At 41.1% G+C, this 12857-nt stretch overlaps 1 protein-coding gene across 4 annotated transcripts in view; it reads right to left on the bottom strand.

Annotated features, from left to right (window-relative positions):
• Window positions 1–12857, bottom strand: part of NFAT5 (nuclear factor of activated T cells 5) — a 192555-nt gene that overhangs the window by 119323 nt on the left and 60375 nt on the right. The window contains exons 1-2 of one of the 4 annotated variants that reach the window (XM_061174551.1): window positions 6273–6748; window positions 4492–4545 (exon numbers count right to left, since the gene is read on the bottom strand). The exons of 2 other annotated variants lie outside the window; for them this stretch is intronic. In XM_061174551.1, coding sequence (XP_061030534.1) covers window positions 4492–4545; window positions 6273–6345 — 127 coding nt within the window. In that variant the 5' untranslated portion in view covers window positions 6346–6748. Of the gene's footprint in view, window positions 1–4491; window positions 4546–6272; window positions 6749–12857 lie in introns of those variants that run through there. One more of the 4 variants, XM_061174552.1, reaches the window with a different exon arrangement.

Genomic DNA, 12857 nt, shown 5'->3' on the forward strand with positions numbered 1-12857 from the left:
TATTTATTTTTGGCTGTGTTGGGTCTTCGTTTCTGTGCGAGGGCTTTCTCTAGTTGCGGCGAGCAGGGGCCACTCTTCATGGCGATGCGCAGGCCTCTCACTATCGCGGCCTCTTCATGGCGATGCGCGGGCCTCTCACTATCGCGGCCTCTCTTGTTGCGGAGCACAGGCTCCAGACGCGCAGGCTCAGTAGTTGTGGCTCACAGGCCTACCTGCTCCGCGGCATGTGGGATCTTCCCAGACCAGGGCTCGAACCCGTGTCCCCTGCATTGGCAGGCAGACTCTCAACCACTGCGCCACCAGGGAAGTCCCATATGTAATTTCTTAACTCACACTTTTAAAAGCATTTAAAATTTTTACTCCATTGTTTTTATTACTTTATTTCTTCCAATTTGCTTATATTATTTTTCCTGTTTTATCTGATTTTTCTACCATCTTATCTTATATCTCTATAGGTATTTCTAGAATGACCTGTTATTATTTGCTTATTTAGTTTAATTTTTAATCTCAGTTTTTATATAGCAAACTATATATGCCAAAATCAACATTTTTTAATACAGAAAGTGTAAGAAATGGCACCTTTTTTTTTTCCTGTAGCTGAACATTTTTTCCAGGCACTCCAAAGTAGAACCCTAGCCTTAAAGTCTGAACACTCTAAGTGTAAACCATTTTATTTTTTCAAAAATATATACAAACTACCTTCTTTAAAGAAGGTAGGGAAAATGCAAAAATAGAATCAAAAAGTAAAAATCTGTAGTATATACTTTTGTCCAGGATTTTTTTCTATGCAAGCTATTTTTAATATAATTGCAACAATATCTTTTATTTACTTATTTTATTAGGAGTTTCACATGTAATTATGGGGTCACCAGAAACATTATTTTAATGGCTACATATCATTACATTAAATAGCTAGACCCTTTTCCCATTGTCAGGCAATCACCAAATTAAATAAAACGGTATTAGCAGACTATGTAGGGTGATGGATGTTAACTAGACTTATTATGGTGATCACTTCCCAATATATACACGTATCAAATCATTGTTGTGAATTTGAAACTAACATAATGTAATATGTCAGCTATATCTCAAGTAAAAAAAAAAAAAAAAAAAAAAGAAACTAATTTCCTATTCTTGAAAAGGGGGAGAGGGAGTAGAAGGACCAGCATTGATATGAAAGATAAATGTGAACAAACTGAATAGCAAAGAGATTTTAAATCTATTTTTGAAGCTAAATACCCAACTGTAGGTTTTCCAACCTTGTCGTCCTTAAAAAAAAACAAAACAAAAAAACTGTAATTTGTAAAGCCTATGTTCTCTAAAAAGTTTAACAAATTGTATGATAATAATTAAATTCCATTCACACTGGGCTGACTTTTTTAGTTATTAGATAGAAATCTAGACTATTGGACTTCCCTGGTGGCACAGTGGTTAAGAATCCGCCTGCCAACGCAGGGGACACGGGTTTGATCCCTGGTCGGGGAAGATCCCACATGCCGCGGAACAACTAAGCCCGTGTGCCACAGTTGCTGAGCCTGCATGCCTAGAGCCCATGCTCCACAACAAGAGAAGCCACCGCAATGAGAAGCCCGCGCACCACAATGAAGTGTAGCCCCTACTTGCCACAACTAGAGAAAGCCTGCGTGCAGCAATGAAGACCCAACGCAGCGGGGGTGGGGGGGGGGGGTTAAACCGTTAAAAAAATACTTTGTTAAAAAAAAAAAAGAAAAAAGAAACCTAGACTATTGATGTAAAGCATACATACATAAATATTACTAGACAATACTTCATATTATATATCGTAGGGAGTCAGTACAGTATAGTACTTAAGAGCACAGATTCTGAAGTGAGGCTACCTGAGCTGGAATCTTGGCTCTACAACTTACCAGCTGTGTGACTCTAGGTAAGTTACTGAAACTCCCTATGCCTCCTTAGCTTCCTCATCTGTGAAATGGGGTAATAGTAACGATCTCAAACAGCTGTTATGAGGATTCATTGAGTTCATATTTGTAAAGTTCCTGGCACATAGTAAGAACTATATAGATGGCTGTTTAAATTTTTAAAATTTTAAATTTAATTTTTAAAATTTAGCTAACACTTATAGAGCTTACTATACACCAGGTTAAATGCTTTACATGAATTTGCCTCAAATAATCTTAACACCACCTCTGATGAAGATAATATTATTGCCCCCATTTAAAAAAGAGAAAATTGAAGCACAGAAAGATTAAATGACTAAGCTGAGGTCACACACAAACGTCAAACAAGGATTTGAACCCAAGTCTGACCACATAACCTACAAACTTAGCACAGATTGCTCTTATACACTAGGAGCAGTAGCCTCCTGCTGTACTATATCTTGCTGAAATAAATTAGAATTTTTTGTATTTCCTGGAATAGAGTATTCTAAAAAGTAATATAAAAAATATCACTATAATACAGAAGTATTTATACATGAAATGATTATGATGTTTGATATTTGCTTTAAAATAATACAGCTTGGCGGGGGGAGAGAGGATTAAAAAAACAAGAGTAGACATACTTTGACAGCTATTAAAGTTTGGTGATGGGTACCACCAAACCCATAAATAAATAAATAAACCCATAAACCCATAAATAAATAAAATGATGTGTTCATCATTTTATTCTCTCCACTTCTGTGTATTCTTTAAAATATCCATAATAAAAGGTTGAAAATAGAAATAGGGTACATAGATTAAATCCTTTCATCACACAAGCAAATAACTTTCTTATGATACCTTGTATCAAAGATATAAGAGAACATGACATACTTGATACTTATACATTTTACAATTTATATGTAATCCATAAAGGGTGGTCTTACTTTAAATAACTGAGTATCCTCTCAACCAAAATGAAAAATTAGTGAAAGTATTTTAGCATAAACATGTAAATATACATACTAGATTGTTGCCTGCATTTCCATCAACTTGTTAAAAATATTTGCTTAAATAATTAACACTCGTTTTTTTTTTCTTATCTTTCTCCTGCCTGATAATCTCTATGATTATAACACTCTGGTTTGCTGCCCAGAAAATGGATGAGTTTTTGTACAGACAAATATAACTCCACAACATGGTCACAAATTGAACAATACAAATAGAAACAACAAATCTGCTTCACTAAGAAACACTTCTAAAAATCCCTTGCCTCAAACTGTAGTTGATTTTTATACTAATATATACCATAGGTATATATATACCTATGGACTTTTTATAAGTATAAATATAATCAATAATTAATCTAAGAACTTTTATATGCTTTAAATTATAGTTAAAACAATTTAGCTGATACTTAAGGAAAAAAAATTTATTAAGCCAGACACTATACTAGGCATTTTCATACACATTAGCTCACTAAACTTGAGATTATATACATTTTTATAAAAGAACATTAAAGTTTAGAGAGGTAAAATCACTTGCCCAAGGTCACAGAGCTAAAGGTCACAAGTAGCTAAATTGGTATTCAAATTTAAGCTTAATTACAAAACCCACTTTTTCCCTTGACACCTACACTCAAGTCAAACTTAAATATTTAGGGCTTTTTTTAGTGGACCATAAAATGCTTACGTTACTGGTTACATATATATTTTACAGTGGCAGCTTGGCTTTGGGTAAAGAGCACCAACTACAACACAAAAGCACTGTTTGTTTCTACTATCATATGATTTTTTTCCCCCCAAGTCTCTTAATTTCAGCCTCAGGTTACTCATCTTTATAATAGGAAAATTAATATCCTTGCTGTCCAGTTCCCAGGATTACATGATTCAAAAATGACATATGTGAAATCACTTCAAAAACTGCAAAAACAACAAGTAGTCCTTTTTTTGTCTTAAAATGCTAAAAACAACACAGAATAATGTTTTCTAAAGTAATTGTCAGTTGTTTAAATTATTCTACACATTCTAACATTTCCAGAGCTTTCTAAAACCCTTTTTTCTAAGCATAGCTCAGTCATCATCTCTATTACTTGGCTTTCCTTATCCTTAAAAATGATGCAAGAGTAATGACATCAATGCTATTGTAATAAATAATTAATATGCCATTCTGAAATGCTCAGCATATGAAAGTTCTAAATTCTGACTTTCCAAACTAAATATGTGTTTGGTGTCACTCTTTTAGTTATGTTCATGATCTTAATGTTTGAGCCTTTTCATATTCAGTTTGTTTTGTAAAAAACTAGAATCAAGATATGGAATTCTAAAGTAGAACACCCAACACATAATTTTTAATAGTTTTGTGGGGTTTTTTCCCAAGGCTTCTCGAAACAGATACAACAGCTAACAAGGACATCAAACACAGCAACAAAATCCACTAAAACATTCAGCTGCTCTAAAAGAAGGATCAGGCTCTTTAGGAGAAAACTAGATTGTATGAGTTTGCAAAGTTTAACACTTTCTCATTTAAACTCCATTTCAGAGAAAGCCTTTGCATACTCACACAATATGCTTTAAAATGGCACTTTGCTGACCTTCCAATAGTCCAGCTCTATGAAAATTCTGTGATGGGTGTAACTTCAGAGAATCTGAAAAACACAAAAAGCATTAAGTACTTTTTATGCTGAATGACTTAAAAAAAAAAAAAAAGCCAAGGATAGCATACATCTCTTATATAATTGTCACGTATTTTTAAGAGCTAAAGTCCCTATACGTGAATATATTCTCGGCAAAAGAAGGCTGAATTGCCTCTACACTGGTCTCTAAACTTAGATTTTCATAAAGCATTTGTTTCACGGAAAATTATCTGATGATTACTGCACAAACGGTGTTAATGTCTTGACTATTTTTAGCACCCAACTGTACCACATTAGCCCTTCTCTAAGAATCACCTCTAGATATCGTCTCTTCCTTTTTGACACTCAAAACTACAATATTTCCAAACTACTTCAGGATGGTGACTGCCAACTAAAGTCATCAGAGCAACAGACAATGGCTACAGTTACTAAGTAGGACTCTGTGTACAAACTCAATCGTCAGTCTATAAAGTCCAGCACCTTCCAGAGAAAACCACCTCACTCTGATTCACTTCAACGATTTTAAATACACGAACGTGAAGCTGAAGCCCCCCTTTTTGCAGGGGGGTGGAATCAGCGGATGGATACATCAAATCAAAAACTGAAGAAACCCTGAATTTCTCAGGAAGGAGGTTCACAATGGCACACAATGTTTTTTTTAACATGGTAAAATAAATAGCTAATAGCCCAGTTATGTCTTTTGCCCCCTCCCAGTGATTTAAAAAGTGACTAAGAGTGCAGTGGGAGCATTTTGGTTTGATGGCCCTTGCACAAGGAACCTGTTCTAACACATTCTTGTGGTGTCCAGTATAGGAATTTAACCCCAGTAGAGATCAGCTCAAGTGTTAATATTTTATATCCCGGGAATCCCCTTCAGGCCTTAGCCAAAAGAATTTTAAAACGGGAAACTGTGTCCGATGCCCCCTCCCTGCAAGGAGCCCTTGAACGGCAACGAAAGAGAAAATTCTCAAAGGACAGCGACTGTGCCTGAGCCGGTACCCCTGGGACAAGAGAAGAATAAAACTAATCCACAGAGAGCACCCCTCTCTTTGTAAAACAGAGGCAGAAGTAAGTAATTAGAATGCCACAGAAGTGCAAAGAGAGGAAAAAAAGAAAGAAAGAAAAGGAAAGAAAATTCGGGCTCTTTCCAGCCATAAGATGACGAGGAAAGAAGGACGCCTGGTCGAGGGGGGCCGTCCCAACAAGGGGAGGGAGTGGACTAGGCCGGAGGGAGAGGGGGGCAGAACGACGGCGCACAAACAACCTGGAGGGGGAGAAAAATGGTGACCCTGCACCCAGAACCCGCTCCAGGCTACGCCACCCGTTTGGGGGCAACTTTGCCGGGGACGATGGTCCTGGTAAGAGGAGCCGTGGCGGCCGGATCGCGGCGGCCCCAGCGCGGGGCCCAGTCCGGGGTGATCCCCGAGCCGGGGAGGCCAGGGCCGGCCGCTCGAGGAGGGTGGCGGGGCCCGACCCGCCGAGGAGCGCTCAGAGCCACCGGGTCCGCAGAGACCCGGGGGCCGACGGCATTTGGGCCCCGTGCGGCCGGCGGCTCCGCGGGGGAGGGGCCGCCACTCCTCCCGGGCCCCTTCCACCAACCCCCGACCTCCTCGGCCTCTCCCCACCCCCCAAGACAGGCCATCCCGGCAGGGGCTCGGCAGCCGCCCCCGACCGGGACCCCTCCGGCTCCCCAGGGCTGGGCCTCCCCGCCCCCACGCCCCAGCCCCAGCCTGACTCACCTCGCGAGTAGAGAGACTTGGGTGACTCCAGGTCTAGGTCCGCGCTGAGCAATGAGATGAAGTCCGAGGGCATCGCAGCTCGACCCAGCCCGGCCCGAGGGCAGCGGGAGGGGGGGAGCGGCGGTGGCGGCGGCACCTCCTCTCCGGGACCGCGGGCACCGAACCGGGGGCGGCAGGCGAGGGCGGCTGCCGCTGCCTCCTCCTCGAGGGTAGTGACTTCCACCGAGCCGAGGACCGAGGAAACGGCGGCGGGGTGGAGGGGAAACTCCACGGGGACTAATTCTCGGCGAGCCAGGAGGGGGGTTCAGGGCGGGGAAAGGGAGGGGGAGAGCCAACGGGTCCGTTTCGTGCTTCTCCTCAGCGAAAACTGACGGTCGCTGCCGCCACCGCCGCCGCCGCCGCCGCTGACAGGAATCTGAGCCCCGCCTCCCGCGGGGCACTGCGCAGGCGCGGAGGGGGGGGGCGCCCCACAGCGGGGAAGAGCCCGGGCGGCGAAGGAGGGCGGAGAGGCGCACCACGGAACAGCATCAACAAGGGCTTCGCTTCCTGCGAACAGCGGCCTGGGGCTGCTGTTCCCGAGCAGGGAAAGGGCCCCGCCGGCAGGGAGGGAGGGAGGCTGGGAGGTGTCCGCGCCTGGGGCCCCGGGGAGGGAAAAGGTATTTACACCGACCTGGTGGCGGCGAGCCGAAGGCGGCCGGCCCAGCGCCGAGCTGAGCGCAGGAGGAGATAGACCTGGGGAGGGGGGGAGCCGAGGCGTCTGCGAGAAGAGGGGAAAGACCCCAGAGCCGGAACGTCCTGGGTGGGCAGGCTTGGGGTCTCGCAGGGGAATGGAGTGTCGTCGCTTGCACAGTCACCACCCCTTTGGAGTTTGCATAGCAATGTCTGAACTGAGTTGGTCAAAAGGCTGTCAAACTCATTTCTTAATTAGGAAATGACGGACCATATCCTGAAGACCTCGCGTTATTGGTTGTTTTTTAATTAAAGTACCCTTTCCCCTTACCTTTGCCCTTCCCCTTTTTTCTCTCCCCCCTCCCCCAACCTTTAGGGGCTGAAAAAAAAATTTTTTTTTTAAGTCTTTCTGATTGTGCTGGGATGGCCGGGTTTATTCGGTGTGGGAGATAAAAGTCGATTTAAAAATTGAGTCATATGAATCCACGTGACTGTTGTAGAGGAAAAAAGCAAACTTAAAAACCATTCTTCCAAACGGTTTTCATTTTTTTACCTTTGGACTAGGCAAGGATGGGGGTAGGACACATTTGAGTTTTTGCTATTCTGTTCATGGCGGCCAAAAGTTTCCGTTGCAAAAACTGAAAATCCTCACCTACACCGCAGACCGTTTCCTGACTCTAATAGACTTCTGAGAAATTTTTAATCAAGTTATTAAAATATCAATTGGAGTGCAGGGTATGCTACTTGGGAAGTAATTTTAATCTTGTGTAGAATATTGATGCCAGCGGTCACTGAGGCAACATTTTTAAGCTATTTGAGTTGGTTTAGTTTCTCTTATTTTATCTACAAAGATAGTTACAAAGCTTAAAAATTAGTGTTTTATATATATACATATATATATATATATGCATACATATGTATACACACACACAATTTATAGAGCCTTTCCCCTAGGAATTTGAGCAGTTCATCTGGACTTGGAGTGGTGGGCATGGGGGAGAAGCTCTCAGCAAAGGAGGCCCCTGTGCAGGTGTCTCTGGGGTGGGTCCCTCTGCAAAGCTTTACCCGCAGACCTAGAATTTAAACTTGTGTCATTGGAGTCTACCTATCTTTCCATCTGAACATCTGAGTCAGGTTGCCCAATTCTCTTTACTGCACTCTGTGTAGTAATCAACCCTGTGAACATTTTCTTCCTGTCAGAGGTAAGAAAGCTTTTCAGAACCACCCCAAGATGGCAAAGCAGAACAAGAAACTGTCCTCAAATCTACATCACCACTGTATGCTGTTGTAACAAGTCCCAACGGAAGTCCCTTCAAAACTGGTCCGAGTCCCACTCATTTAAGAGAGGAAGATTCAAACCCCACATTGCCCAACGGGCTAAGGCCTAGGCCAAAGCTTTTGAATCTGAGTAGGTGTAAACACCTGTTGGAGACCTCCCCCCTCCATTAGTCAATATATAATGTGAGGAGAGGAAATTGCAATGCACCAGGCAGAACCCCAATACAAAAAAAAAAAAAATGGGGTGAGTCACTCTGAGTGTATCCCTCTTCCCCAGACCTATGTAATCATTCAACAAACTTAGGGTATAGGAAATCCCCATTGCTGTTCTGACTCTAATTAACAAGTCAAGAATTGGCAAGGCCTCTTCCTTCCCCTTTCCCTCAACACTTCTCTGCCCTTTTGTGATTTTTTTTTTACCCCAGGACTGATGCTTTGTTGTTTATGTTAATCAGATTTCCCCTGATTAAGTAAGAGCAAAGTGAATAGGGGTCTCCCAAAGAGTGACTTGACCTAGACTGTGAATTCCAAGGGTTCTTTAAGCTCAGGCCCCACTCCATCAGCCCTGCATCAAGCAGTGATTATATCTAAATGAATATTTGAAAATTCAATGGTTAACTCCACCTCCCATCCTTTTACAGAGATACATTTTTTGGAAAAAGTGCTTAAATGGATAGTTTTCATGGTCTTGCTTCGCAATAGCATAGAGACCCAGATTTTCAGTTTGTACTTAAATTTTCAGTGACTGAAAACACACATAAATTCATTAGTAAACAGTGTTTGCTCTGCTCTGATCACAAAATACAATATGATCTTCCTGATATTCAGGGTTACCAAAAATAACTATCTGATCATTGTGTCTTTAGTAAATTACATGCTACCTCAAGTTCCAATGATATTTCCTTCTCTTGTCATTAATATCTCATTTGCTTCCCCTTCTATATGATATTAGAAATAATCTTATTTTATACTTTAAAAACCACCCTATCACCAAATCGCATACCTTCATAAAACTTTATGCACAACAAAAAGTAAAACTTTAAGCATATAAACTTTGGAAATTTCCTCTAACTGAAAATTACAATAGAATCATGGAACAAAACATAAAGCAGATTTAGTAGTTTGCAGAATTTCTTTACGTTACTTCCCAATTGTATCACATTCCCTAGTTATTCGATTAAAAAGTCACAAGAAGCCCAGATTCAACTACAAGGTTGTGTAAATTATGCAATAGAGTGGCAGTTCTTATATTGATGGTGTGTTCTTTAACCCCTCCTGGACCTGTTTAGGCCCTTAGTGAATTGTGTAGCTGGTTCTGCTCTCAATGAAAGAGGTTCAAATATCAACCACTGAAAAGGAATTAAACAAACTCATACAGAAGAGAGGAATGTGTTGTCACAAGATCTACAGAATCTTCATCACTGTAATACAATTAAGGCTGTTGAAATAATTTTAGTCACATGTACATTGTAGAGAACCTGCTAAACAAACACAAAACCTGAAAGGAAAATTTCTAGAGAGATCCGAGTCATAGACCAAAAAAGCGTTTAGACCACAAATTATCTTTGCCCCACCTCGGGAGCGCTCCTTAATAATGGAGAATTGGAACTTCCCTGGTGGCGCAGTGGTTAAGAATCCGCCTGCCAATGCAGGGGACACGGGTTCGATCCCTGGTCCGGGAAGATCCCACATGCCGCGGAGCAACTAAGCCCATGTGCCACAACTACTGAGCCTGCGCTCTAGAGCCTGCAGGCCACAACCTGAGCACGCAAGCCACAACTACTGAAGCCTACGCGCCTAGAGCCTGTGCTCCGCAACAAGAGAAGCCCCCGCGATAAGAAGCCTGTGCACCGCAACAAAGAGCAGCCCCCGCTCACCGCAACTAGAGAAAGGCTGCGCGCAGCAATGAAAACCCAACGCAGCCAAAAATAAATAAATAAATAAATTTTTAAAAAATAATGGAGAGTTGGTGGTGGTGGGAAATAGCAGTGACTAAATTTGTGCTGAAATTGTAACCAAATTCTTATTTGATTGTGTTTATGTGTCTATTTTCACCCTTAGAACATGTTCTAGCAAATATTTCTGAAGACGAAATTTGTTTCCATAGTTTTGCCATTGAGTTAAGAATATTCTCACCTCTTACATCTTTCAAAGTGCCGAAATCTGATAATCAAGCATCTAATTCACTTTGATGAAGTACTTTGGCACTTTATGAGTTGGTTGGTCTGAGTCGGAGTTTTCATTTGAAGTCTCATGGAGACAAAAGTCTCTCAAGATCTAGAATGATTTCAAGTCCCGAGATACAGTGCAATCAGTTTGAATCCAGCAGACTTAGCAGTGAGCAAGGAGGTAAATGCCAGAGGGATTCAAAGGGTGGATTAGGGAGGAGAAATTTTAATGGGAAAATAGAAACCCCTGAGTGCATTAAACCAAGAAAGGAAGACATCTCTAGGTCATCCCATCCCAACAGTAGGCGGGTTAGACTTATGCAAACTGCACAAGTTCTTATTCACACTGGTCTTGATACCACCACCTATGTTTGCTATGGTGCTCTTTCCACATCTAATTATAATATATATTGAGTCTAGTAGCCCTACCTCAGCTGTAATATTAGTTTGACCAAGAGTACAAATTAGAAGTGGTTTTACAATTTGCCATTACCCTCTCTCAATTCATGGAGTTTTAACCTGAGGTCCATGTCCTTCAAGACATCTGTGATCTCCCTAAACTTGTATACAAATTTTTGCAACTGTGTACCTACATACATCTCTTTCTTCGGGATGAAAGTCTTTAACATTCATAAGCTTTCTTAAAAAGAAATCCATAACCTGGAAAAGATGAAAAACCATTCCTCCATATGAATCAAATCCATTCTTCCCTCTTTCCACAAATGGGCTCCTGGAACTATGCTAGGTACAGGAAACACGAAGATTTTTACAGAGACGAATATGAGAAGTTCACTCTCAGCCTGATGAGGGAGATGACCTGTAAGTAAACAAACTCGCATTGTGACAGGTGCTAAGCTAGAGTTCTGTACAGGTATCTAGAAATAAATTATCCTTTTGCTTTCTTACCTGATAGAGGGGAAAAGGAAGGAATGTCACCTAACACATCACTCTTTCTCCTCCGCCTGCTATACCCCACAGCTGATATCTCTTTACTCCAACCCCAATTTCCTAAAGTGGTTAAAAGAGGCTAGATAATTGCAGGGCAAAGTTCTAACATACAAATGTTTACATTGTGATGCATCACAGCTATTATGTGTTGATACAAATATTCCAAGAAATACCTGGGCTTCATTGGACTTTGTCAGTAGATGGTCAAAGAATCAGAGTGTCTTTTTTTTTCAGCTTTGCTGAGGATTATGGCTAAATACTTAGGTTAAGGATGCAATGATAAAATAGTTGAATTGGTCATCCACAACTAAGCTCCAGAATTGAAGGGCTAAGTTGAAGTTATTGGATAAACTAGACTGACTTTAGAAATAATATATTCTACCTGAGAAACATTTGTTTCAGCCGAATAGAGAAATGTGGACCGCTCCAGACATGGGAAGCGACACACAAGGGATCTACCCACAGGTGTTAGAATCTAATTATAAAATATGAGGCTTAGAGAGAATATTCATTTATTTATTCGTTCAGTTTCTCTACCTGTAAAAATCCTACTTATCCTTCAAAGTCCAGCTCAGATATTAGTTCACCTGTGAATTCATCCTGAACCCTTCCAAGCAATATTAATTTGTCTCCCCTCTGGGTTCCCATAGCATTTTGTTCAAACTGTTAGTATAGCAATTATCACAGTGAATTACATTTCATGGATCCCTCTCTAATATATTGTGAACACTGGTTGTACAGTCTCTAAGAAGATCAAAATAAATAAAACACATCCTTGCCCTAAATAACTTATAATTGATTGTGAGCACATAATTTAGCACCAAGACAGAATGAAACAAACTCTCTAATAAGCCATTTGTAGATATTTTAATAGGAATTTGACACTGGGTACAGAGATGGATAGAATGAAAGGAGAAACTAAAAAAGTAAGAAAAGGGCAGAGGTGAAAGGCCTTAAATATTATGCCAAGGATTTTGTTCTTTATCCTATAGGCACTGGGGGGCCATTGAAGGTTTTTGAGGAGGTAAATGACCTGCCCGGAGCTCTATTTTAAGTAAATAACAGAGGCAGCAGTGTGGAGAGTAAATTGGCATCTGAGAGCCTGGAAAGAGAACCCAGGCAAGAGTGAATGAGGCCCTAAAGAGAAGAGTCTGAAAAAAATGGAAAGAAGGCGTTGTGTAGTATATATTGTGAAAGTGGAATTAGAGGAACTCAAAACTGCTTAAATGTTGAGTGAGGGAGAGAGAAATTCTGAGAATATTCAAGAAAAGGAGATAATGGGACAAAGGTTTGAAATATCCACCAATAGTTTCTTCATCGTTGGAGTCCAATAGCTTAACCTATCAAAAAAATATTTAACAGAGATGCAAACACCACTAAACATGAATTACCCCAAGAGACTTTATACTTAGTTATCTAGAGCAGCAAAAACTCTAACCAGAAAAGAAATTATCCTAGATTTACTTCTTACCAGTAGGAAATCCAAGTAAACAACTTGCTGAAACACAGTAAAAGAGTAAAC

The sequence above is a fragment of the Eubalaena glacialis genome, chromosome 18 (genome assembly GCF_028564815.1).
Source record: "Eubalaena glacialis isolate mEubGla1 chromosome 18, mEubGla1.1.hap2.+ XY, whole genome shotgun sequence".
Lineage (NCBI taxonomy): Eukaryota > Metazoa > Chordata > Mammalia > Artiodactyla > Balaenidae > Eubalaena > Eubalaena glacialis.